This window comes from Dermochelys coriacea, chromosome 3, assembly GCF_009764565.3.
Source record: "Dermochelys coriacea isolate rDerCor1 chromosome 3, rDerCor1.pri.v4, whole genome shotgun sequence".
Lineage (NCBI taxonomy): Eukaryota > Metazoa > Chordata > Testudines > Dermochelyidae > Dermochelys > Dermochelys coriacea.
The window spans coordinates 17,165,714-17,193,036 of record NC_050070.1 but is presented as its reverse complement, the minus strand read 5'-3'; the positions used below and the strand labels follow the sequence as shown (position 1 = coordinate 17,193,036).

At 43.7% G+C, this 27,323-nt stretch overlaps 1 protein-coding gene across 1 annotated transcript in view; it reads left to right on the top strand.

The window, feature by feature from the left end:
* The window catches only part of LOC119853485 (protein eva-1 homolog C-like), a 260,289-nt gene that overhangs the window by 79,257 nt on the left and 153,709 nt on the right, over nt 1-27,323 (top strand). The window contains exon 4 of the mRNA XM_043510156.1: nt 7,415-7,567. Within this exon, the coding sequence (XP_043366091.1) occupies nt 7,415-7,567 (153 nt within the window). The remainder of the gene's footprint in view (nt 1-7,414; nt 7,568-27,323) is intronic.

Sequence of the window (27,323 nt, the reverse complement as noted above, 5' to 3'; positions counted from 1 at the left end):
GTTGACATGATTTGCTGCACGCTATGCACAAGAAGAGGGAAGAACATTGGAAATAATAGTTTCTTTTGGAGCTATAGAAATCCCAGGCACCTTTAACACTAGTGATTGATTTTAGGGCTGGGATAGATTGGTAATTCAGTAGCTATCAACCCTGTCAGAAAAGCATTAGTCTTCCTCGGGAGACAGTTTTATTGGTGGCAGGAGAAGTTCATTGTATTGTTTGCTGCATTGCTCTTTGGTGGCTCATGCCTTATAAGCAGCCCTGTGGACTGTGAGCTGTTCGAGTGGCACATTCTCCTGGCCTTGCTATTGAGGGTGTAAAATAGGCCCTGGACTCATCAGCTCATTCTTGCTTATCTATATTATTTCAAAACTGCTTCGATTGGGTAGGGAGTGGAAATTTATAAGGGTAATAAACCTCAGGCCATGAGCGCCACGGTGATGAAAAGGTGTAAATAAAAGAACGCTATAAATGTCAGAGAGCAGACCTTATAAATGAAACTTTAATACTTGCAGTTAATTCTGATTTAAGCAACCGATGTGCAAACATTTTCAGATGCTGTCAAATAGCCCCGTCCCTAAAACGCACTAATCGACTGTCAGGAGCAGGATTAAGAGAAATGTATGATTTCACTGTCCGTGAATGCAGAAATTATTGTCAGTCAGTGCACGCACTGTGTATGGGAGAGGGTCACAGAAACCCCATCTGACCCGAGTGAGAATGAAAAAATAAAAGGCCCGATTTTTCTCTTGCCTTTGCCAGTGGAATCCTATTGATTTCAAAGGAGTTTCTCCTGACTAATTCTGGTACGAAGAAGAATCCAGCACCCAAATGGGTTCTCAGGCTAGTTCCCATTTATGTGAATAGCAGGACTCCCATTGTCTTGAAGGGGAGTTGGATCAGGACCCTGGTACCCAGATGTAAAAAGCTTTAAAGGCAAATTCTGCATTGTTTTGCAGTTCCCCTGCTCAATTCTGACTTGAGTTGTATAAATCATAAAGCTGTGACTTCTTTAGACTCAGCCAGTAGTCCTCTGCTGTTTGTGTTCTATGGGTTTCATTGGGAGGGGTTGTGGTAAAGAATCCTTTTTTCAACCATGGGGTTTTCTTTAGGACTTGGATGAATAACAGTACATGAAGACAACTCCTTCTTTTCAAACTGCTCTTTACAGAGGCAGATGGGTAAATAGTATTTCCCGAAGCAGTTGGGAGGTCACAACCTTTGGCTTCAGGTACAATAGACCTAAAATAATTGGCAGATCCTTAGGCATTGTGTATAACTGTCATAACTTTATGCACTGAAGATCGAGATTGCATTGTGGCAGACATTTCAATTGTGACAAACGACTTTGATTGTTGTGGGGAGGTGAGGGGGGAAAGTTTGTTTATACAATTAGTCAAAGTGACATAGGAACTCCCGCTGACTCCGAGAGGAATAGGAATTTTTTTCACGGTGATTAACCAGAACAAACGTGTGGAGAAAGTATTTTAGAATGAAAAGTAAAAACAACTCCCCCCGCCTCACTCATAAAGCAGTATCAAACTCTGTTAGAGAAGCCAAGTAGCAGCTGTAAATGGTACTCCAGTGGCAAAGAGTTCAAGATACCCTGAAAACACACCTTTAAGAGTAACCAAAAGTGAAGGAACACATCCCATTAAAGACATCCTTGTTATCTAGTCCTCATCTCTGCAAGCCTTTACTCATGTGAGAGTGAGGGTCTGCAGAATTGAGCCATGGTCTGGAGCAGGCACTTGGCCTCATCGGGCAATACGCAGGGCAGAGAAGTGAATAATAGGGCACTTCACATGGGAGTGAGAGAACTATTCGAGGATGATGGAGAGAGAGCAATCACTCTGAATGGATGTCTTTTGGCATAAATGAAGAGTGAATCAGAAAAGTGTTGGGATACAGGTTTGGCACTGGACAATTTGCAGTATTGCCAGCTACAGTGGTTAAAAATAATGAGATTTTTTTAAAGGGGTTTTTTTTGTGTGTGTTTTAATTTGCCTTCTGGTTTTTGAACCTTTTAAGAGTGCAGGTGGTTTTGAGTTTTCAAGCTTTTTCTCTGCAAACATGAGGGTTAGAAACTTGCTTTCATACTTTAGATAAAAGCCAAGATGCTCACCTAAATTACATGTGTCCAGGAGCTAGGGCTTTATGAAACACCAAATATCGTGAGACTCGTGATGAAACTGCGAGTGTTGGCAACACAGTGTTTGTTCCAACTCTAGATTTTGTCACAAGAATCCATTTAAGGAAATTATGTGTAAAATTGTTCCGATAGTCCTGTTTAAAATGGATTTCTAAAATGTTAGAGTGGATTAAAAAGTGGACTTTTATGAGGTAATAATTATCATATTGTAACAGGGTGCTCCCGACGCCCCACTGGGTTCAGCCTCCTGGCCCTGCTCCCCAATGCGTTAGGACCACTGCAAGCTGGTGCAACATCCACGCTCTTTATTCCTGTGTCCGGTCCCAACCACCAAGCTCCAACTATTTACAGCTTATTTACAGGTTTGGCCTAGCACAGGCCTCAGTGGCAACAGGGTAGCAGGCTCCTTCCGAGCCTACTCTCCCTTTCTGGTCTCCAAACCCCCTCTCAGGCTCACTTCCTCCCAAGCTTTTAGCCCTGGTTAACAAGGCTGGCAGGTGTGGCCAGTTTCCAGGCCAGGCCTAGCTAGTGGCCCAGCCCCAACCCATTTCCCCTGCTTGGGGCTGGAGTGGCAGGAGGTGATTAAGGCTTCCCCTGCAGCGCCCTGCCACCACATACACACAGCGTTTATAAAATTAAAAGCACTGGGCCCAATTTTCCCCTGATTTATGCCCTAGGCAACTCTAGTGACTACAGAATAAATCAGAACTAGATTATGTTGATTAACTACTAATCATTCCTCCTCCTAATATCCTTGTGAGCAGGATAAGTATGATTACCATGATTTTGCATATTTTTCAGATGGGAAAACTAAAGGACAGAGTTCAGTTTACACAAACAAGTTTTATATCAGTTTATTTAAAATGGAGTTACTCTTGATTTACATCAGTGTATGAGAGGGGAAAAAATAGAGCCAATGAGTCAGTCAAAGAGCTGGGATTAGAATTTAGTTGTTCACGGCTCGAAGTGTTAAATTTAGACCTCATCTCACAATATAGTGTCTACATTTCAATACCATTCTCTTTTTCACCCTTTAGATCACCCTATAGCTTTGTTTGTCTGACAGTAAAGTCCAGCCCAACATATCTGAGCCTCGCTTTGAAAATGAAAGGTAACAGTTAATTTGCAACGCTGCCAGCCTTTTCAAAGCAGAATCTAAAAAGACAACTGCTTTAGTCTAATGAAAGTGACAAGCAGGAAAGTCTCCTTTTAAATGCTGCAAATTGGATGGGTGCATCACAAGGATAATTTAAAAGGAATCTGACAGGGTCATCTATAAAGAACAATCTTTCCACTTGTCAGAGTTTCAAACCTCCAGAAATTATAGGTGGATGAGTTTGCAGGATGCCTTTTGAAACTGGCAACATTTTTGATCTATAAGTAACTCTATTGTCTTATTAGATGTAATGTTTAGATTTTTAGGGAATAGCTACACTGCAATTAAAAACTCGCAGCTGGCCTGTGCCAGCTGACAGGCTTGTGGAATTCGGATAAAGGGGCTGTCTAGTTGCGATGTCAATGTTTGGGCTTAGGCTGGAGCCTGGACTGTAGGACCCAGAGAGGTGGAAGGTCCCAGAGCCCCTTAGCCCAAGCCCTGCAAGCTCGAGTCAGGTGGCATGGGTCAGCCACGGGTTGGGTAGACATACAGACAGATGACTTTCTGAACTGATAACTACTTACAGCCAGGCATCAGGTTAGCACACTTTAGTATTTAAATCTCCACTCGGTGCAGTAAAAAAGAAAAATTGAACCAAAAAAATTCTGATTTTTTTCATTGTGTATTTCAGTGTTTGTGAAATATGCTGTCTGATTTACAATCTAGGGTGGTGGGTGGAACCCGCCAGAACAACAAAAAGCCCACCTCTTAGACGAGGGGTTCTCAAGCTGGGGGTTGGGACCCCTCAGGGGGTCGCAAAGTTATTTTGTGGGGGGTCACGAGCTGTCAGCCTCCACCCCAAGCCCTACTTAGCATCCAGCATTTATAAAGATGTTAAATATATAAGAAAGTATTTTTAATTTATAAGGGGAAGGTTGCACTCAGAGGCTAGATATGTGAAAGGGCTCACCAGTACAAAAGTCTGAGAACCACTGTCTTAGACCTAGACCTCTATATTTAACGGATTGTGGAATGAAAAACAGAGAAGTAAGTGCAGGTCACAGGCTCAAAACAAGGGATCCAGTGCGGGACATGCAGTACTTGGACAATGCCCACTGCCTCAAGAAGGAGTCCAGGGAGTCAGTGGATGCCTCCCAGAGGAACTATTACCGGATGCATGCTGGCCTATTAAATCCTGAATTGATGGGCAGAGCCGATTGAAGGCCACCCCTCAGATAAGGGTGGGGCTACAGGATTGAGGATTTAGCTGAGTATATGGAGGAAAACAAATGAATAGACTGGAATGGGGTAAAGATCCTAGGTACAAAATGAGGGAACCCAAAGCATTGAGCAGAGTACCCTGGACAATGTCCACAGCTCCATGAAGGAGTTCAAGGAATTGATGGATGCAGCACAGACAGACTCAGGTCAGCACCTATCAGGGTGATTTGAATTCTAGGAGGCAGTGGGTGGAACCCACCACACTAAAGGACCTCCCCCTCCAGTGAGGTAGAGGACACAAGGCTCAGAGAACAAGTCATTAGTTGAGATGAAAAAATGCTAAAACACAAATGGAAGCACAGGTCAAAGATTTACAAGAAGGGTTGCAGATGGGGGGCCACCAGGCAGAGAACTCAGGACAGTGCCCAAGTGGAGAGACCAGGAAACTTGAAGCTACATCAGTGGGGCCTCCCTTGGGCACTGATTGGAGGAACACCAAGACTTCTGATTGGTCAGGACTTCCTATTTAAACACAAAGAGAGGCACATAGAAAGATGTGAAGAGAACTAAATAAACGTGCAGCTTGTTTAAATGACATGGTGAGACTGGCAGGGGTAACGACAGTGAAGTAACAGGAAGTAGTAGAAAGGTATAAGCTACAAGGTAGGGAGAGTTTATTCTGTAGGTGGATGAGGTGGAATGAAATTGAGCAAAGGAAAATTTAGGCTGAAGAGAAGTCACCAAAGGATGAAAGCAATTAAAATCTGGAGTAGCATCTTGCAAGAAGTCTTATTAATTCAGTCATTTGAAACTGGACAAGACTGTTCTTGAGAAGCTTCTGTAGGAAATAATCCTGCAGTGACAAGGAGATGGAAAAGGTCACCTACTCAGTTGTTTCCATTTCTAACTTCTCTGTGTCACAGATCTGAATGCTTTACAACTTTGGGATGAATATGGATTTCTGATGCCATGTCTTCTCGGCTCTTTGAACTGTAAAATTGACTCAGCAAATATACACCCCAAGAATTGCTCCCAATGCTCCCCCAAATGGTCATTTTTTTTAAACAATAATGTTACATATGTTTTTCAAGTAAGTCATTTTTAAAAATAGTTTCAAGCTAAATACACCTCTGGAATTAAGACCCGCCCATCACACACTGCAAGAGCTAGATCTATATGAGAGCTTTCAGCACTGAAATCTTACTGAGACCATTAACGTTAACTTTTGATCTTCCCAATCACAATCACTCATAAAATTGTTATTGGCCATATGTGGAAATGTCCACGTTCCATTGATCCCTTCTGAGTAATTTGCTACAGTCCGATGAATTAACATCCTTGTACACATTGTCTAATTACAGGAAATCTTGTTGGTTACTCTATAATTTTCAAGGGCCAATTTTTCCGTTAGAAATGTTTATTGCTACTTTTCCTCAACTGTTCAAGCTATGTTACAATCACCTTGTATAAAGATCTTTGAACTATGTCTAGAAAAGCCTGCAGCTGTTTCCTCCCCTTCCCAGTCTCTCTTTATCTACTTATATTTGATCCAGTGTCTCTGAAAACACACCAGCAATAAAGGGTATATTATCCTTAGCAAATATCTTAATAATTGCAAATCTCAGTTGCCCTACAAATGACTGCACGGGGGATTAGAGTCAAGTAAGCCATTTGCTGAATATCATTGCCACCTATCCTCTGCCACTTATGCACATTTAATTTTTCAGGGGGAAACATGAAACTCGCCAGTCTGAATGCTTGCATTCAGACTGAGTTGTACACATACTGTAACAGTCTGAATAGGTTTAGGGCCAGATTGTGACTGGTCCCCGAGCAGGTGCATGAGAGAGAGAGAGAGAAAACATAAGGCACATTCATCCCCATCCACCCATGCAGCCTGTGCTAGTCTAGTCCTTTCCTATATTTATATGAAGCCATTGTGGCCACTTACTGGTAGTGTGACCTTTGGCATGTCACTTCGCCTCTCCATACCTCTGCCCCCACCCCATGTCTATTTAGACTGTAGGTTCCTCAGGACAGGGACTGTTGCTTACTAAGCGTTTGTAGAGTGCCTAACAGGACGGGGGCCTAGTCTAAGTTGTGGCCTCTGCATGCTCCAATCAGACAGCTAATAATAAAGAGAAGTTCAGGCCACATGGTCTCTTGTGAGCAAACTTCCCTAGTCTCTGTTTGATCCATGCAAAGTCAGGGTTTGTTCTGCCAGCATCAGCTCTGAAAGAGCAGGACGACATCCTGTGACGTCCGGCTGTCTGTCTGAAATCAGATTTGAGAGCAGCTTTGTGTATCTGTTCGTATGATAGGCAAGAGCAACTCCCAGAATGAAACAAGCTTAGCACAGCTCCTAGTGACTCACTAAGGGAAGGCTCCTGTTCACCTTCAGCGGAGCTGCTGTTACCTGCTGACCACAGTGCGTCCCGTTCACATTCTAGCTGCGTTAATGGGTGGGGTGTCCATGTGAGGGCTGACAGATGGCCTTGTAGTTAAGGAACAGGAGGCCTGGCTTCTTTCCTTGTCCCTGCCACAGGCTTTCTGCCTGGTCACAGACAAGCCATTTAACCTCTGTGAGTCAATTTCCTTATCCGTCAAACGAGGATACTGCTCACCTAAGGTACCTCTCACAGGTGTGGCGAGGCTGTTAATTAATGTTTGTAAATGCTTTGATTAATTCCTGGTGGAAGTGGCTATACTAAATGCAAATTATCATCTTCATTATCATAGCAAATATGGTCATTGGGTGGGGATCCTTCTGATCTTTAAGTCCATGCCAATCTCTGGGCACCAACCAGCAGATCCCACTATATCTGCCAACCTACGCTGGAGGGGGAAGGAATCTCTTCCTGGTTGGCTTACTTTTTTCCCCCTGCTCGCTCTCTGCACATTGCTGTGGATCAGCTGAATAACAAGACGTTCTTTTTCTTTCCAGATGAGTACAAGAGTAAAGTGGCCTGTGAAGATGACAAGCTGAGACTGACCTGTAAGAAAAACATGGTCATAGCCATTTACTCTGCTACTTTTGGAAGAACTCAAGGAGGCAGCCTGGAATGCCCCTACCAGAACTTAGGGATGCCTAAGATAGGTAAGAATCATAGAATCATAGAATATCAGGGTTGGAAGGGACCCCAGAAGGTCATCTAGTCCAACCCCCTGCTCAAAGCAGGATCAAGTCCCAGTTAAATCATCCCAGCTAGGGCTTTGTCAAGCCTGACCTTAAAAACCTCTAAGGAAGGAGATTCTACCACCTCCCTAGGTAACGCATTCCATTGTTTCACCACCCTCTTAGTGAAAAAGTTTTTCCTAATATCCAATCTAAACCTCCCCCATTGCAACTTGAGACCATTACTCCTCGTTCTGTCATCTGCTACCATTGAGAACAGTCTAGAGCCATCCTCTTTGAAACCCCCTTTCAGGTAGTTGAAAGCAGCTATCAAATCCCCCCTCATTCTTCTCTTCTCCAGACTAAACAATCCCAGCTCCCTCAGCCTCTCCTCATAAGTCATGTGCTCTAGACCCCTAATCATTTTCGTTGCCCTTCGTTGTACTCTTTCCAATTTATCCACATCCTTCCTGTAGTGTGGGGCCCAAAACTGGACACAGTACTCCAGATGAGGCCTCACCAGTGTCGAATAGAGGGGAACGATCACGTCCCTCGATCTGCTCGCTATGCCCCTACTTATACAACCCAAAATGCCATTGGCCTTCTTGGCAACAAGGGCACACTGCTGACTCATATCCAGCTTCTCGTCCACTGTCACCCCAAGTCCTTTTCCGCAGAACTGCTGCCGAGCCATTCGGTCCCTAGTCTGTAGCGGTGCATTGGATTCTTCCATCCTAAGTGCAGGACCCTGCATTTATCCTTATTGAACCTCATTAGATTTCTTTTGGCCCAATCCTCCAATTTGTCTAGGTCCTTCTGTATCCTATCCCTCCCCTCCAGCGTATCTACCACTCCTCCCAGTTTAGTATCATCCGCAAATTTGCTGAGAGTGCAATCCACACCATCCTCCAGATCATTTATGAAGATATTGAACAAAACGGGCCCCAGGACCGACCCCTGGGGCACTCCACTTGACACCGGCTGCCAACTAGACATGGAGCCATTGATCACTACCCGTTGAGCCCGACAATCTAGCCAGCTTTCTACCCACCTTATAGTGCATTCATCCAGCCCATACTTCCTTAACTTGCTGACAAGAATGCTGTGGGAGACCGTGTCAAAAGCTTTGCTAAAGTCAAGAAACAATACATCCACTGCTTTCCCTTCATCCACAGAACCAGTAATCTCATCATAAAAGGCGATTAGATTAGTCAGGCATGACCTTCCCTTGGTGAATCCATGCTGACTGTTCCTGATCACTTTCCTCTCCTCTAAGTGCTTCAGGATTGATTCTTTGAGGACCTGCTCCATGATTTTTCCAGGGACTGAGGTGAGGCTGACCGGCCTGTAGTTCCCAGGATCCTCCTTCTTCCCTTTTTTAAAGATGGGCACTACATTAGCCTTTTTCCAGTCATCCGGGACTTCCCCCGTTCGCCACGAGTTTTCAAAGATAATGGCTAAGGGCTCTGCAATCACAGCCGCCAATTCCTTCAGCACTCTCGGATGCAATTCGTCCGGCCCCATGGACTTGTGCACGTCCAGCTTTTCTAAATAGTCCCTAACCACCTCTATCTCTACAGAGGGCTGGCCATCTCTTCCCCATTTTGTGTTGCCCAGCACAGCAGTCTGGGAGCTGACCTTGTTAGTGAAAACAGAGGCAAAAAAAGCATTGAGTACATTAGCTTTTTCCACATCCTCTGTCACTAGCTTGCCTCCCTCATTCAGTAAGGGGCCCACACTTTCCTTGGCTTTCTTCTTGTTGCCAACATACCTGAAGAAACCCTTCTTGTTACTCTTGACATCTCTTGCTAGCTGCAGCTCCAGGTGCGATTTGGCCCTCCTGATATCTTTCCTACATGCCCGAGCAATATTTTTATACTCTTCCCTGGTCATATGTCCAAGCTTCCACTTCTTGTAAGCTTCTTTTTTATGTTTAAGATCCGCTAGGATTTCACCATTAAGCCAAGCTGGTCGCCTGCCATATTTACTATTCTTTCGACTCATCGGGATGGTTTGTCCCTGTAACCTCAACAGGGATTCCTTGAAATACAGCCAGCTCTCCTGGACTCCCTTCCCTTTCATGTTAGTCCCCCAGGGGATCCTGGCCATCTGTTCCCTGAGGGAGTCAAAGTCTGCTTTCCTGAAGTCCAGGGTCCGTATCCTGCTGCTTACCTTTCTTCCCTGCGTCAGGATCCTGAACTCAACCAACTCATGGTCACTGCCTCCCAGATTCCCATCCACTTTTGCTTCCCCCACTAATTCTACCCGGTTTGTGAGCAGCAGGTCAAGAAAAGCGCTCCCCCTAGTTGGCTCCCCTAGCACTTGCACCAGGAAATTGTCCCCTACGCTTTCCAAAAACTTCCTGGATTGTCTATGCACCGCTGTATTGCTCTCCCAGCAGATATCAGGAAAATTAAAGTCACCCATGAGAATCAGGGCATGCGATCTAGTAGCTTCCGTGAGTTGCCGGAAGAAAGCCTCATCCACCTCATCCCCCTGGTCCGGTGGTCTATAGCAGACTCCCACCATGACATCACTCTTGTTGCACACACTTCTAAACTTAATCCAGAGACACTCAGAAGGGCAATGGGCTGTACACAGGGTGCAATGCTCCATGCTGGTGATTGATCATTTCATTAGCATTAATGTGACCTTGCTAATTGTTAGGAAAAGTGAGAGAATTGCCTACTGGGGTTAGCTCCAGGTTTGTAAATCCACCTCATCTCCACCCCTGGCTAGAATGCTGCCCCCACTAACCACTTCTCCACCAGGTACATGTCACTCTCCTCTTTCCATCAACCTGTTTGGTACCCTTTGATTTGCATGGGCAATGGCACTAATTGCCCTTGCAGAAATAGGCCACAGCTGAGCATGGATTTCTATGCGAACATGCCAGATTTCTAAAAAAAAAAAAAAGTGGCCCCATAACTAGGGCCTGATTGTGCCAACTTCATTCATGTTGGTAAGTGCGTACTCATGTGAACAAACCCACCGATTTTCCTTTTGCTCCACAGCAGAGGTCATGTAGATCCTGGAATCTGTTGAGCCTGCAGGGGAATTTCAGGGGTAGGAAATAGAGCTGGTCAGAAAAAGAGGGATTTTTTTTACCCAATGAAAAATTTTGGTGGTGTGGTTTTTTATTTTTGTTTTTGGTGTGGAAAAAATGAGAACCAAAATATTTTGGTTCAGAAAAGCTGCTGTGCAGCCTCATGAGTAGAGCCCTGTGTAAATCATGATTTTTTTTTTAAATTTGTAACTGTAAATGGCAAAGTATTGAATTTTATGGTATTGATATGGAATGAATTTTACGAGTAAATATAGTCAATTTCAAAGATAGAATGAATTTTACAAGTAACATTTAGTCAATTTTGACTAATGTTATTTATAAAATTCATGCTGTCCTTAAAACTGACGAGGTAAAATAATTTTTTGTAGACATTTTTCCTTTAAAAATAGTTAAAAAAAATCACGGTTTATGGGCATTTTCTTGATTTCTGAGCTGTCTGTGAAATTGTGAGTTACACAGGACCCTACTCATGAGAGCTATAGTTTGAGTACCTCATGCTCCCACTCTCTCTTCTGTCGGCATGGCTCCCTGGACAAACTATCTGCCCCGTGATTACCACAATCTCCCCTCTTGGTGAGAGGAGGCCATGCATCATGGCTATCACATGGCTACGGTGCATCATGGGCTATATAGTATGGCTGAGGAGCCTGGCCAACAGAGGAAAATGGGAGAATGAGGCACCTGAACTACAACTTCTTGGAGTCAGCGCAGTGGCATTTGGGAATGAAAAACCATTTTTTTGTGTGCCCCAAAAATATTTTGGCTTTTGGGGATGTAGGTGATCAATGAAAAATCAATTTTTTGTGTGTGGAAAGTGGATACTTTTTTGCAAACACACCCCCATGTTTAGTTGAAAACTTGCATTTCTGTCAAAAACAGTTGTGACAGAAAATTTTTGAGCAGCCAGGACTAGGAAGGTAGTTGGGATGGAGAAGAGGGATGGGGGAGTCTTGTTAGTAGGTGACTGGTGTGTTGGAGGTCATAGAGGAGGGGAGATTTGGGCACCATCATTAATGTGCTCTAATGACACAAGGTAGGAAGCTATCAGGGACTTTTCCTGGGGAGGGATGTAATGGGAGGTATTGCAGAGTCTTTTTGGGGACAGAGTTATGCTAGCATGGTGTCAAGACACTGCCAGAAGAAACAAATTGTGGATGTCGAGCTCACCAGGGAGGGACCCATATCCTCCATAAAGGAGGTCAACTTCTTGGAGCCCTTTGGTATGTTTGTCATGCTCTCTATCCTGCATATAAAAGGGAGCCAGTGGAGAGAGCTTGGGAGTCCCAAATGCAGGGTGCTTAGCTTAGACCAGGACATGATGGTCTAGATAATGCTTGATCCTGCCTTGAGTGCAGGGGATTGGACTAGATGACCTCTCGAGGTCCTATGATTCTATGAGTCACACAGAATTTTGGTTTGCACTATGAATAGGTTTTTTTTTTTCTTCAGGATTGTCCCATGCTTGTTCTTTACTAGCTTTTTAACACAACTTGAACTGTATTCTAGCTCAAGGAGGTTCCTAACATCCATAACTTGGCCAGATGAATCGTGTTAGAAACCAGTTGGCTGAAGTTATGTTTAAAGAAAGTTGAGATGTGGTTCCCAATTCAGTTTGAACCCCAGTGTAGACTAGTCACAAATGCAAATGGAGTGTGTATGTTGTATATATTTTATCTATGTATATATGCATGTGTGCATATCGTTTATGTATATCTGAGACAAGAACACATCTGAACTCTTTAGGTTCAGCGAAGCTTCATTAGCCAAGCTATCATATTGCTGTGGTGCAGATTTTTGTCAAGTTTAGCAGACTAAATATTTGAGTCTACTCATGGAGTGTCTCATTCAATATTCTCTTCCCTTCATTATGCCCTGAACCATGTATACACTGCAGATGAGTGTATTAGCAACAGATGTCATAAACTGCCTGGGGCTAAGGCTAGCCAGAGTTTGTATTTAAAGTTGTATTTTTTATTTTTTATAAAGAAGAAAGTTAAAATGGGGGGGTGGGGAATCCTCAAAGAAAGCTGCTAAATTGCACCATGTTGCGGTCGATTTATGGTATCTTTTAAGTAGCTTCTTTTCTCCCAGGCAATCTACAGTTGCATACTCTCATATGTTAAACATCCATAAATTTAAAAAACATACAGGAACCCCTTGTTCTCTAGCCAGTGTGAAATGAGTTTAATGCTCTTGGTCTAGTAGGGTTGCCAGGCGTCCGGTTTTCGACCGGAATGCCCGGTTGAAAAGGGATGGTGGCTCGGCCGTTAAGTCTGTTCAGTGGCGCAGCTCCCTGCCTGCCCTGGCTCTGCGCAGCTTCCAGAAGCGGCCAGCATGTCCCTGAGGCCCCTAGGCATAGTGGCCAGGGAGGCTCTGTGTGCTGCCCCCACCCCGAGCGCTGGCTCCACAGGTCCCACTGGTCATGGTTCCCAACCAATCGGAGCTGTGGGGGTGGTGCCTGTGGGCGTGAGCACCACTCAGAGTCCCCTGGCTGCACCTCCGCCTAGGGGCTGGACATGCTGGCTGCTTCCAGGAGCAGCACGGAGTCAGGGCAGGCAGGGAACCTGTCTTAGTCCCGTTGTGCCACTGACCAGGAGCAGCCTGAGGTAAGTGCCACCTGCCAGAGCCTGCACCCTAAATCCCTTGCCGCAGGTCAGAACCCCCTCCCGCACCCTAACTCCCTCGTCTGTTCTGGGAACACATGCAAAAATGGACACATCCTGGTGGCACAATATTGGAGTCAAGATCAGCTGTGCGAATGTCACCGCATTTTTCCCTTACTTGGGCGCTGAATGGGAGCGACAAAGGGCCACATTCCACTCTCAGTGGCATTGGAGTTAATGGGATTGGTTGCATTTCTGTAGTTGAGAGCAGAATTTGTCCCATTACAGGCAAGGATGGAAGGAGCCAGAGGAGGTAGAGCACAGCTGTAACTGTGTGATAATAAACTGTCGATGATGATGGCAAGGCTATTGGAATCCATTGGCTGTCATACTGTCCAAAGTCATTGATGTAGTGTTTTCCAAACCAGCCTTTAGCTCTAAGTGAGGTGCATATTGTAATGATTCCCTGATCCTCTGAGAATACTGTCTGATTTTTAGAGTCTGGGGCATGATCAGCTAATTTAGAGAGGAAGTTCCACTCTGCAGCTTTGGCTTGTCAATTAAATTTAATTACAAAAGATGTTGTACTATAGAACAATGTGATGGGCATGGTAGAAATGCCTACATAGTTAGATAGTTGCAGTCTGACCTAGTGGAAAGAGCACTGGCCTGCAATGCAGAAGATCTGGGTTCTTTCCGTGGCTTCTTCTCTAGCCTGCTGGGTGGGTGACTTTGGGCAAATCATGTAATGTGTGTGCCTCAGTTTACCAGTCTGTAAAATGGGGTTAATGATACTGATCTCCTTTGTAAAAACACATTGAGCTGTATGGATGAAAGTGCTTTATAAGAGCCAGGCATGCATCCGATGAAGTGAGCTGTAGCTCACAAAAGCTTATGCTCAAATAAATTTGTTAGTCTCTAAGGTGCCACAAGTACCCCTTTTCTTTTTGCGGATACACACTAACACGGCTGCTAGTCTGAAACCAGGCATTATAGTGTTACACTGGAAACAGACTGGTGTTTATAGACTGGAACAATTCTAAAAATGACTTCTTGACTGAGGGCCATTTTACTGAAGCTAAAGTCTGTATATCTGGAATTGCTTGGGGCTAAAATAATAGTACAAAAATATGTTTTGTCTTGTTACAAGTTGTGCCTGCCAAATGTGAAATCTCCGCTTTTGCCAGACTTTGGGGAGGTGGGGTTTCTGCTGGGGAACATTTAACTGCTAGAGGGGAGAGGAAATCTTTCTGTGATGGAGGAGGCAGCGTAGGTGGCTGCCTAGAGGTGCTGGACAATGAAGGGACTGAGACGCAATGTGCTGTACACCTGGAAGTACCATGATCTCATGGTTGCTGAGAGGAAGGAGGTGAGAACCCCCCTCCTGACATTTTGGAGTGTGCGTGTGCGTGTGCGTGTGCGTGTGCGTGTGCGTGTGAGTGTGAGTGTGAAGGGAGAAGGCTATTGGTTCATGTACACCTCTCGTTTTGATGTTCCCCTATGCTCCAGGAAATAGAGGCTATGTCTACATTTGAGCTGAGAAGTGTGATCCCCAGCTTGTAGAGAAGTCCTCAGGCTAGCTCAAGCAGAGCTCTCGTGCTGAAAATATCCGTGTAGTCAGGGTAGCACAGGCAGTGTCTCGGGCTAGCAACCCAAGCATGTACCCCCTGGATCCCCTGGGTATGTACTCACGCAGCTAGCCCGAGCTGCTGCCTATGCTAATCCAGCTACATTGCTATTCTTTGCAGTCTAAGTGCTACTTGAGCTAGCGCAGATACATCTATGTGAGCTGGGAATCACACCTCCCAGCTCAAATGTAGACGTACCCTGTTTGTGTGTGTGTGTGTGTGGGGATGGGGATGGGTGGCTGGGTAGGTAAGGGTAGGCAGGTGCTCCTTCAACCCCCTGTAGCCCCCACACTTCAGGAGCGTGCATTTGAACCTGCAATGTGTTCTGCGGTGGCTGGCTGACCTGGTCAGCAGTGACTAATGATACTGCTGGTGCTACGCTTAGTCTTTCCCTGTTGCAACTGGGCAGCCTGTCCTGAATTCCTTTCATCTGTTTTCTGTCTGAAGCCCCTAGGGGAGGTGACTCAGATGATGGTGGAAGTGGAGGTGAATTGTAGCAGTGGTTACAACCCCTGCACGCGCTCCAAATGCGCAGAGCACAGGGACAACCAAGGTAAAACACATTCCCAGCCCAAATCAGTGAAAAGCACATACACTCTGTCTTCGCTGCCAAAGCCAAATATTCCCAAAGTTGCTGCTAGGAATAATATACGGAGTGCACGGATACGTTTTCAGCACTGGGGGCGGGGGGATTATGTGCCCAATTCCCATCAGTAATCACAGGAGCTATGTGCATAGCTCCCCAAGCCTGCTTCGGAGAATGTACTCCCACCATGAGTCTGCCTAGCACCACAGGCAGCTATGTTCCTCCAGAAGTAAATTAAAATGTCATGATTTGTAAATCAAGGCTTTCACTCTGCAGTTTTAGGCTCTGCAGTTTTTCACAATCATGCCGTATGTAGCTATTGTGTGACAGCCTTTGATTCCAAATGTCAGGGGTGAACTGACTTTACAAATAAACTATATGCTTCAGACACCAGGGAGACCTCTATTCCCCCTTTGCTACAGTCTGGCTATACTCTGAGAATGCAAAAAAAAGCTAATATTCTGGGGTGTGTTAGGTAACTGTCATGCACTACTCAACATTGGTGAGGCCACAGCTAGAGTACAGTGTGCAATTGTGGGCACCAAAGTCTAGAAAAGATATGGAAAAATTGGAGAGAGTCCAGAGGACAGCAACAAAAATAATAAAAGGTTTAGAAACATTGGGCATATTTAGTCTTGAGAAAAGAAGACTGAGGGGGGAACTTGATAACATAGTTGAAGACTCAGGGCTGTTAATAAAGAGGAGGTGATCAGTTGTTCTCCATGTCCACTGAAGGTAGGAAAGAAATAATGGGTTTAATATGCAGCAAGGAAGATTTAGGTTAGATATTAGGAAAAACGTGCTAACTATAAGGATAGTTAAGCTCTGGAATAGGCTTCTAAGGGAGGCTTGGAAATCTGTTGTTGGAGTTTAAGAACAGGTTGGACAAACACCAGTCAAGGACAGTCTAGGTTTACTTGGTCCTGCCTCAATGCAGAGGACTGAATTGATAACTTCTTGAGGTCCCTTTCATCCCTACATTTCTAGGATTCTTTGATTGCTTCCAGTGTTGTAGCCGTGTTTGGTCCCAGGATATTAGAAAAAGAGAAGGGGAGTGAGGTAATACCTTTTATTGGGCTAACATCCGTTGGTGAAAGAGACAAGCTGTCAGGCCTGAAGAAGAGCTCTGGGTACCTAGAAAGTCTCTTTCACCAACAAAAGTTGGTCCAGTAAAAGATATTACCTCATCCACCTGGTCTCCCTTCTGATTCTGTGATGATTTATCAATTTTGACTTTCATGGCACTAAGGGTTTGCATAAGGCCAGAAGGATTGGGTTGTTAGCAGAGAAGACTTTTCATGGGGAATAGACGCTGGTCAAAACTGAAGTGATTTTTATTCAGCCACTGTGAGTTGTGGATAAGCAAAGAACATTGCATTTATTTTTAAGATGAAACAAATGGCATATTTCACTCAGTTTAGGCCAAACATGGAAACTTAGAGCCACAAAAGAGAATTTTAAAGAAAGTTACAGGCATTTAAAAACAAGGGATGTTATGGAGAGGAAGGATGGCCTGGTGGATAAGGCTCTGGAGTCCAATTCCTGGCTCTACCACAACCTTTCTGTGTAGCTGTGGGCAAGTCAGTTAAAGCCCATCTGAAATGGGCATCATCTCAACTGCACTTGGGCATTGTGCGGATAAAATCCATTAACGATTGTGAAATGTTCGAATACGACAGTGGCTATATAAGGCTATGTAAGCACCTATATGAAGGGGAGTCTGAACTTAACTATCCTACTATAAAACTATAATATAAATAGCACCGACATAGTACTTTCAATCTTCTAAGGTAAATAAAACACTTGTGGTTCCACCACTCGTGTGTAATATGGGAGTCCCATAGTTGTGCTTGATAAACCTGTATACCAAACCACAACATGTAGATATCCTCTCTGTCTCACCTATCTATAACTTTGCTTAGCTTAGGAGAGAAAGATGAGTAATAAGTCTGTACCCTAGGGCAGTGATTCTCCACCTCTCTCACATGATCTCCTGTTACAACACCCAAAGCGTCATCATCCCCACCACTGTCTAACCCTAAAAAAAGGCAAGATGGTCGTGCCCCTGTGAAACCTGTTTGGGACCCAGAAGTTAAGAATTCATACTATAGGGAAATGTACCTTCAAGAACAGAGGCTCATGCAGAAATGGGAAAACCCTGCAAAACAGCTGGCCCCCAGCCTGACTGCCTAGATAACTCTTAAAAGACCTTGCAGGAATTTGCCCTTATGTACAACAGTTACCCTTTGATGTTCACCCTTTTATGGTTTAATGTACCAATACTAGCTGATCACTCTCAATAGATCCTAAGATTTTACACATTGAATCATTTTGTTGCTGACAGGTGTCCATGGGGTAAAATGTACCTTCAGTGCTGCGCTATTTATTATACACATCACCTATGAAATTCAGATGTTCAAACAGGATGATAATAGTATACATGTATACATGCATCTTCAAAGCATGTTACAAACATTAACCCTCACAACCCATTTGTATGTTTTATTATTTCCATTTCGGAGATGAGGAAATGGAGGCAGAGAGGTTAAGGCCCTGAACTAGCAAAGCACTTAATCGCATGCTTAACTTTAAGCAGGGAAGCAATACTACTGACTTCATTGGAGGTAGTTATATTTTTAAACTTAAGCATGTACATCCCATTCTCTTGGGTTGGGGTCTAACACTAAGATTGGTTTCAATGGACGTTAAGTGTCTTTGAGGATTTCGGCCTAAAGATTTGTCTAGTATCACCGAGAGTTAGTGTCAGAGCGAGGACTAGAACTCAGGAGGTCCTAGTGCCCATGCCTATGGTCAGACCATGGAATGCTGGGTCAGACACAAGGAAAAACTGCCATTCGTTCCAGGATGGGATGTTACTATCATTTGCTACAAAAAGCTGCATTTGGCTGAGAAATGAAATGACCCTTGTGACCAAATGTACAAATTCTCATGAGTGTCTGTATGAGAGAATTTGCAGAGAGAAAATGGATGAAGTCATACAGCTTGAGGCAGTTCATACAGTGGATGACTCCATCTCTTATCAGCTCCAATGACATAGGAACAGGGCAGTGAATTCTGAAGAGGACTCTTTGCATTCACTGCAATTTCCCTGGCTTTTGTCATTTCAATGCAGGACTCAGAAGGTAATTTCAGTTTGTACTTAATTTCCTTATCTTGGTGCGAACGTGTATGTGAGTTCAACCAGAGCCATCATGGTGTATCACGTAAATACCTCTTATATTATTTACCTAATACATCTTGTGGTTTCTTTACCAAGACTAGACTGTAGTGTACACATGTATGTAAAATATGTGTAGTGTAAAATTTTGTCTCATAACAAATTAGGAATTCAAAATATTCCTATGAGCCAAATTCTCATTTACATTAAAGTGCCTTTATACTATCATGGCAATATAAAAAATGTCATAAATTGGACATATCTTTTTGTCTCCCTTGTACAGTGATTTATGCTTCCAGATAGATGTAAAGAGGCCTTAGTGTAAATGTGAATCTGGTCCTATGTATTTAACTTACATTTAATGGAGCAACTATGTATATAAATATAGCTAATTATTAACTTTTTTTTGAGCCAGAACTGTAAATATCTAATTAAAAACACAAGTATGCAGGTATGCAAGGTAAATATCAGTTTAATTCATATACAATACTTTATTAAATCTAAATGAAATCCTTATCGGGATGCTAATTTAAATTGGGGCAAAAGGCTACTTTCAGAAAACTTTGCAACATTGTATAGTTTGCCTGTTTTTCTTTTTCTTATAAAAACAGCGCAAGTAACTAAAATATCTTAAAAAATCAAAACTATTATTGGATTATATATCCTCATGTAAATATGATTTTATCTAGCAAATAGTTTTTGGTTTTATTTTTTGACATGTGTCAGGGCTGATTCCCCACACTGGCAGTATCAGTGCAGAAGGTGGGGGCTTGCAAGGATTCTAAAAATTAATACTGGCCACTCCAGGCTTGTATTAAACTGCCAAGGTTACAGCTTCTCTCTGACCTTGGATGGGTAGATGCTACCACCACCCAAATGCAAAAAAACACCCTTTTGAGAATCCAGGAAGGCCCACTTGGGAATGCCTTTCTGTGGAGCACTCTGAAGCTCTTTCACCCCCCCCCCAACCGGGGAGCAGGTGAAAAACAAACAAAGGAAATCAGCTGTTGCCACCAGCTAATTAAACATGTGCACAAACCTCTTAGGGACACAAAAATCCAATCCTGTTCTTAAAGGTAAATTTTATTAAAAACAAAAAAGAAAATAGATCTGGAACTTTTTGCTAGATTAAAAAAACAAAAACAAAAAATCACAATTACAAAAATTAAGCCTCAAGATAGCTCTCTTGAGGTTCAGCTTAAAGGTTACAAGCAAAACAAAAGCACCTGGGGTTAGCAAAGAGGAGTCCACAAGGTAATCAGAAATAAAAGAAGTAACCCTAATCGCATCTTCCTAGACATTCCCTAATTTACTTGCATATCTGGGGTTTCAGATAAGCAATTCCTAGGTATAATTTGATGTTTTTTCATACCTGGCTTAAAGCTTCCTACAGTATAGTTCAGCCCTGTTCCTACTCTGTGTCTCCTCTCTCCAGAGAACAACAGACAGACAGACAAAGGGAAATTTTTTTCCCAATTTTAAAAGGTTCTAGCCCTCCCATTGGCTCTTTGGTCAGGTGCCTACTCTCTTCTTTTTACCTATGGGCTTTTTTTAACCCTTTACCGGTAAAGCAAGTAGAGAACAGCTACCAAGAGGGATTTTATAGATAACTGACTGGCTGGGTGTCCATAAAAGGAAGCTACCCCCCCTTCATTTATCACACCATGCCAATGGTCTTTTTTGTTATGTGAAAAAAATATTAAAAATATTTTCCTTCTGGGCATTTGGGATCATTTGAAAGCCAAGAGCCTGCTAGTGCAAATTTTTACAGCCTTGTTATAATGCCCAGAAGAAAATGGTTCATAATGGAAATGCTGATACAACTTTAATTTTAGTGGCACTAGCAGGTTATGCTATAATATACACTATACCATTTGAAGAAATAAAAGGGGCATTTGTCGCAGCTTTTAGTAGGGTTGAGTTGTTTGTTTTTTGTAAAAGGCACCCATCTCCTTAGCACTTGATATTAGTTTAAAAACCATATAAAATAGATTTAAAAATGAAAGGCTAGATTCTGATCTCACCGATCTTGCACTAGTGTAAATCGGTAATAACTCAATTGAATTCCATGGACTTACTCGGGTTTTACACCCATGTAACTAGGTTCGGAATCCATATACCCTGCTGCAAAAATAGTTCAGGTGTCGGTCAAGAACTTGACTAAACAGAAGGTTTACAGTGAACCCCTGAAGCTTGAGAAACCTAGATACTGGTGAACCTTCACAGGGTGCGGTTCTTGGAGCGTTTAACTCCAGATGCCCTCAGCAAGAAGTGACTTGCTAAATTGTATTGATCCCCATGGGTAGGAGGGAGAGAGGTAATCTGTCAGATAAATAGGTCCCAGACAATTTGGAGCCTTTGATCCCAACTCAGCAAAGATATAAACAAGTGTTTTCAGTATATCTGTATTCAGCAAATCACTTAAGCACATGCTGAATAGGGATGGACTGATGAATTTGGGACCCTAGTATAGTGCTAGATACATTGAGCAACAAGATCGTTGTCTTGTTACAGTGGCTAGACAATCAGCTGATGATATCACTGATTCTACCTTTTAGTTTTAGAGTAGCAGCCGTGTTAGTCTGTATTCGCAAAAAGAAAAGGAGTACTTGTGGCACCTTAGAGACTAACAAATTTATTAGAGCATAAGCTTTCGTGAGCTACAGCTCACTTCATCGGATGCAACTTTTTACCTTTTAGTTTGAATGCCCTGTAGCTCACAACTAGCCACCTGATCAGAAATTCCTGGTTCTATAAGACTTTTTAGAGCCAAGGGGCAGGTTGTTTTCAGATTCCAAATATAGTTCCCAAGCCTGCAAAAACTTACATGTGCTTAACTTTACAGATTGTGAGCAAGTTTTTGCAAGACACGGGCCTTAGGTCTCCAGTACACTTTTTTTTTTAATATGAATTAGGTCTCAAGACATACAAGCAAAAAAGGATTTCAGGTTACATTTAATCAAACAAATCTGAATTTAAATATAGTGTCAGTAATCTAGCCTGCAATTGATTCTTTTCTGACACATTTGTAGATGTAAGCAAAGTTTTCTTTAAAGGCTACTTTCTCATTTTTGGCTGACTGTGCTCAAGTTTCCTAAATTTCATGAAGTATATGATGAGTAATTCTCTCCCTTTCAATCACTTTACTTTTCAGCAACAGCTGGCCTTAGTAGCACACCTTTTCAACTCTGAGATATAGATTTCTTACTGTAATTACCTCCCAACTGTGTTCAGTAACTGTACAAATATTAAACGTTAAGTGCAGTTGCACTCAACACAAAGATTCCCTTGCTATCATGCATCTTATATCAACATTTCACTTTTGTTAATGCCAACAGTTCCGCACAACCAAATGCACTATCAAGGATAGTCACTTTTTCCCACTCAGACATGGAAATGATTTTCTGAAATGCTTTTCATTAAAAGTCTGTGTCAGCCATTGCCAGAATTACAGGTTTCAGAGTAGCAGCCGTGTTAGTCTGTATTCGCAAAAAGAAAAGGAGTACGTGTGGCACCTTAGAGACTAACAAATTTATTAGAGCATAAGCTTTCGTGAGCTACAGCTCACTTCATCGGATGCATTTGGTGGAAAAAGCAGAGGAGAGATTTATATACACACACACACAGAGAACATGAAACAATGGGTTTATCATACACACTGTAAGGAGAGTGATCACTTAAGATGAGCCATCACCAGCAGCAGGGGGGGGAAGGAGGAAAACCTTTCATGGTGACAAGCAGGTAGGCTAATTCCAGCAGTTAACAAGAATATCAGAGGAACAGTGGGGGGTGGGGTGGGAGGGAGAAATACCATGGGGAAATAGTTTTACTTTGTGTAATGACTCATCCATTCCCAGTCTCTATTCAAGCCTAAGTTAATTGTATCCAGTTTGCAAATTAATTCCAATTCAGCAGTCTCTCGTTGGAGTCTGTTTTTGAAGCTTTTTTGTTGAAGTATAGCCACTCTTAGGTCTGTGATCGAGTGACCAGAGAGATTGAAGTGTTCTCCAACTGGTTTTTGAATGTTATAATTCTTGACGTCTGATTTGTGTCCATTCATTCTTTTACGTAGAGACTGTCCAGTTTGGCCAATGTACATGGCAGAGGGGCATTGCTGGCACATGATGGCATATATCACATTGGTAGATGCGCAGGTGAACGAGCCTCTGATGGTGTGGCTGATGTGATTAGGCCCTATGATGGTATCCCCTGAATAGATATGTGGACAGAGTTGGCAACGGGCTTTGTTGCAAGGATAGGTTCCTGGGTTAGTGGTTCTGTTGTGTGGTGTGTGGTTGCTGGTGAGTATTTGCTTCAGATTGGGGGGCTGTCTGTAAGCAAGGACTGGTCTGTCTCCCAAGATCTGAGAGAGCGATGGCTCGTCCTTCAGGATAGGTTGTAGATCCTTGATGATGCGTTGGAGGGGTTTTAGTTGGGGGCTGAAGGTGATGGCTAGTGGCGTTCTGTTGTTTTCTTTGTTGGGCCTGTCCTGTAGTAGGTGACTTCTGGGTACTCTTCTGGCTCTGTCAATCTGTTTCTTCACTTCAGCAGGTGGGTACTGTAGTTGTAGGAATGCATGATAGAGATCTTGTAGGTGTTTGTCTCTGTCTGAGGGGTTGGAGCAAATGCGGTTATATCGTAGCGCTTGGCTGTAGACAATGGATCGAGTGGTATGATCTGGATGAAAGCTAGAGGCATGTAGGTAGGAATAGCGGTCAGTAGGTTTCCGATATAGGGTGGTGTTTATGTGACCATCGCTTATTAGCACCGTAGTGTCCAGGAAGTGGATCTCTTGTGTGGACTGGTCCAGGCTGAGGTTGATGGTGGGATGGAAATTGTTGAAATCATGGTGGAATGCCTCAAGAGCTTCTTTTCCATGGGTCCAGATGATGAAGATGTCATCAATGTAGCGCAAGTAGAGTAGGGGCATTAGGGAACGAGAGCTGAGGAAGCGTTGTTCTAAGTCAGCCATAAAAATGTTGGCATACTGTGGGGCCATGCGGGTACCCATCGCAGTGCCGCTGATTTGAAGGTATACATTGTCACCAAATGTGAAATAGTTACACTTCCTGGACACTACGGTGCTAATAAGCGATGGTCACATAAACACCACCCTATATCGGAAACCTACTGACCGCTATTCCTACCTACATGCCTCTAGCTTTCATCCAGATCATACCACTCGATCCATTGTCTACAGCCAAGCGCTACGATATAACCGCATTTGCTCCAACCCCTCAGACAGAGACAAACACCTACAAGATCTCTATCATGCATTCCTACAACTACAGTACCCACCTGCTGAAGTGAAGAAACAGATTGACAGAGCCAGAAGAGTACCCAGAAGTCACCTACTACAGGACAGGCCCAACAAAGAAAACAACAGAACGCCACTAGCCATCACCTTCAGCCCCCAACTAAAACCCCTCCAACGCATCATCAAGGATCTACAACCTATCCTGAAGGACGAGCCATCGCTCTCTCAGATCTTGGGAGACAGACCAGTCCTTGCTTACAGACAGCCCCCCAATCTGAAGCAAATACTCACCAGCAACCACACACCACACAACAGAACCACTAACCCAGGAACCTATCCTTGCAACAAAGCCCGTTGCCAACTCTGTCCACATATCTATTCAGGGGATACCATCATAGGGCCTAATCACATCAGCCACACCATCAGAGGCTCGTTCACCTGCGCATCTACCAATGTGATATATGCCATCATGTGCCAGCAATGCCCCTCTGCCATGTACATTGGCCAAACTGGACAGTCTCTACGTAAAAGAATGAATGGACACAAATCAGACGTCAAGAATTATAACATTCAAAAACCAGTTGGAGAACACTTCAATCTCTCTGGTCACTCGATCACAGACCTAAGAGTGGCTATACTTCAACAAAAAAGCTTCAAAAACAGACTCCAACGAGAGACTGCTGAATTGGAATTAATTTGCAAACTGGATACAATTAACTTAGGCTTGAATAGAGACTGGGAATGGATGAGTCATTACACAAAGTAAAACTATTTCCCCATGGTATTTCTCCCTCCCACCCCACCCCCCACTGTTCCTCTGATATTCTTGTTAACTGCTGGAATTAGCCTACCTGCTTGTCACCATGAAAGGTTTTCCTCCTTCCCCCCCCTGCTGCTGGTGATGGCTCATCTTAAGTGATCACTCTCCTTACAGTGTGTATGATAAACCCATTGTTTCATGTTCTCTGTGTGTGTGTGTATATAAATCTCTCCTCTGCTTTTTCCACCAAATGCATCCGATGAAGTGAGCTGTAGCTCACGAAAGCTTATGCTCTAATAAATTTGTTAGTCTCTAAGGTGCCACACGTACTCCTTTTCTTTTTGCCAGAATTAGTCTCTCTTACTCACTGCTTTAAGGAGTGGGAATTTTTTTGGAGGCTTTACCAGGTCTCAGGAGGGGATTTCTATTGTTCTGGTTTCTGCAGCGACAACATCTTAATTGGTTTGTGTCTCTGGAATCTTTTCACTGTCTCCTGGTCTTCCCTTCTCTGCCCTCTGCACTTTTTGATCCCTTCTCATTAGGTATATGCTTTTGTTTTGTTAACTGTTGGTCTTCAGGAATCTCAGTGATGCAGGATTATTTGTGGCTTGGCTTTTTCACTCTTACTTGCAGTTTTAATGGCTTTATAAACTGCTACAAGGAAGAGACATCCAGAGTATTTCTTATATGTATTTCTGTTGCACCCACTTCTGTGGCATTTGGGCACCACTATATTTGTAGAGCTATGGCTATATACAGACTAGTTCCCCATTATTATTATTTGTATTACCGTAGCGCCTAAGATCCCTGGTCATGGACCAGGGCCCCACTGTGCTAATTGCTGTACAGACACTGAAGAAAAAGACAGGCCCTGCCCCAAGGAGCTTACAATCTAAGCATAAGACAAGAGACAGCGGATGGATAAAGACAGATGGATGGGGGAACATGTGGAGATAATATTGATCAGCACGATAGGCTGTAGTAGGCTCCAGTCTGCTAGCAGAAAATTTAAAGTGATAGAAATTAAATTCCTTTATTAATTGTCTTTTAGGCTACACTTACACTGTACATCTTTTGCGGCAGTGTGTGGGGTGTGTGCAGCTACTCATTGCAGTGAAAATCAGGCTGCATCCACACTATGGATTTGCTATATTGTTGCTATATGCATAGGCACCGATTCCATGGGTGCTGCAGGGCTGGAGCATCCACAAAGGGAAAAACGGTGGGTGCTGACCTGTATCAGTGCCTGCCGGCAGGCCCCACAGATCGGTGCCTCCCCCTCCCTCCCCGCACCTTCTACCCGCCGCGATCGGTTGTTTTGCGACACACAGGAGGCTCTGGGGGCGGAGGAGCGAGGATGTGGCGTGCTCAGGGGAGGGGGTGGAACTGGGCAGGAAGAGGCAGGGTGGGAGTGGAGTGGAGTGGGGGTGAGTGGGGACAGGGCCTGGGGCAGAGCCAGGGGTCAAGCACTCTCCGGCACTTTTGGAAAGTCAGCGGCTGTGGCTACATGTGTATCTCCGGAGCTGTCTGAGCCTTTCCCTGCTGCCTCCCACTGGCCAGAACCTTTCCCTGCTGCCAGAGTCCTTCACTGGGGTGCAGAAAGACTCCTGCAGAAGGGAGCTGCTGGCTAGCTGCTGGGAACTGCTGGAACATTTCCCCACTGCAGGGAAGGACTCCTGCAGCAGGGAGGCCGCAGGACACTGCACTGCTAAAAACAGCAGTATAGACAGAGGCACATCTTTGCGAGTAGAGAACTCTGTAGGGTACATACCCGGGTCCATATCCACAGGATTCAGGAGTGTCTTCATTCACCTAAGCAATGCCTCACCATCTACATGCTTGCTTTGGGGCATGTAGTGTATATTCTCTACATGCTGCTGAAAGAAATGTACAGTGTAGATATACCCTTACATTGACTTTTAAAGACACATTCACACTTTAGCTATGTCTTTATACAGTGAGGAAGTAGAAAATATCAGAGATTTGGTGTGTTTACTGGAAGAGATGTGACCAGTGCCCTATGAAGTCATTTTACAAGTTATCATGCCAGTGAAATCTGCAGCCGTAGCAGGGACCATAAGTAACACTAAGCTTTCTTGATTTATTTTAACTTTTTATTAAAGCAAAGTTTCAATCAAACGTTACCATACATCGTACATTACTTATTCAGGATCAGGTTAATATTTTGAAAGTTTTTTGTGGGAGTTAAACACTGTGTCAGTAACAACTAGAGCAGAATCTTAAAAGAATATGAGGAACTAACGGGGAGTGGGAGATGAACTCCTTTCCCTTTCATAACATCTTCTCACAGAAAGAGGCAGTTTTGAGTCACTGGTGAGTAAAATGTGAAGGCAGTAAAAATTACTTTACCCCAGTAGCAAGGTTCAAATCACTTTTCCACTTCAAATCTTTCTCTTCTCATTGAAGTTTGCTTTTCTCATTTTGGTAGACTTCAGAGCATATAACCACAATGCTGATTCAGACCTCTCCCGACCTTCTTTGCAGGAACCAGATTTCTTTCCTTGTATTCATCTGACCCCTGACTGCTCCTATCCTACATCCTTGCCTCCCCCTCATGGCCCTAACCATGTATCTTTAAAAATACTCGGGGCATTTGCAAAACCTCAATCTTGGTGAATGTTCTGTGCTGGAGAGAAAT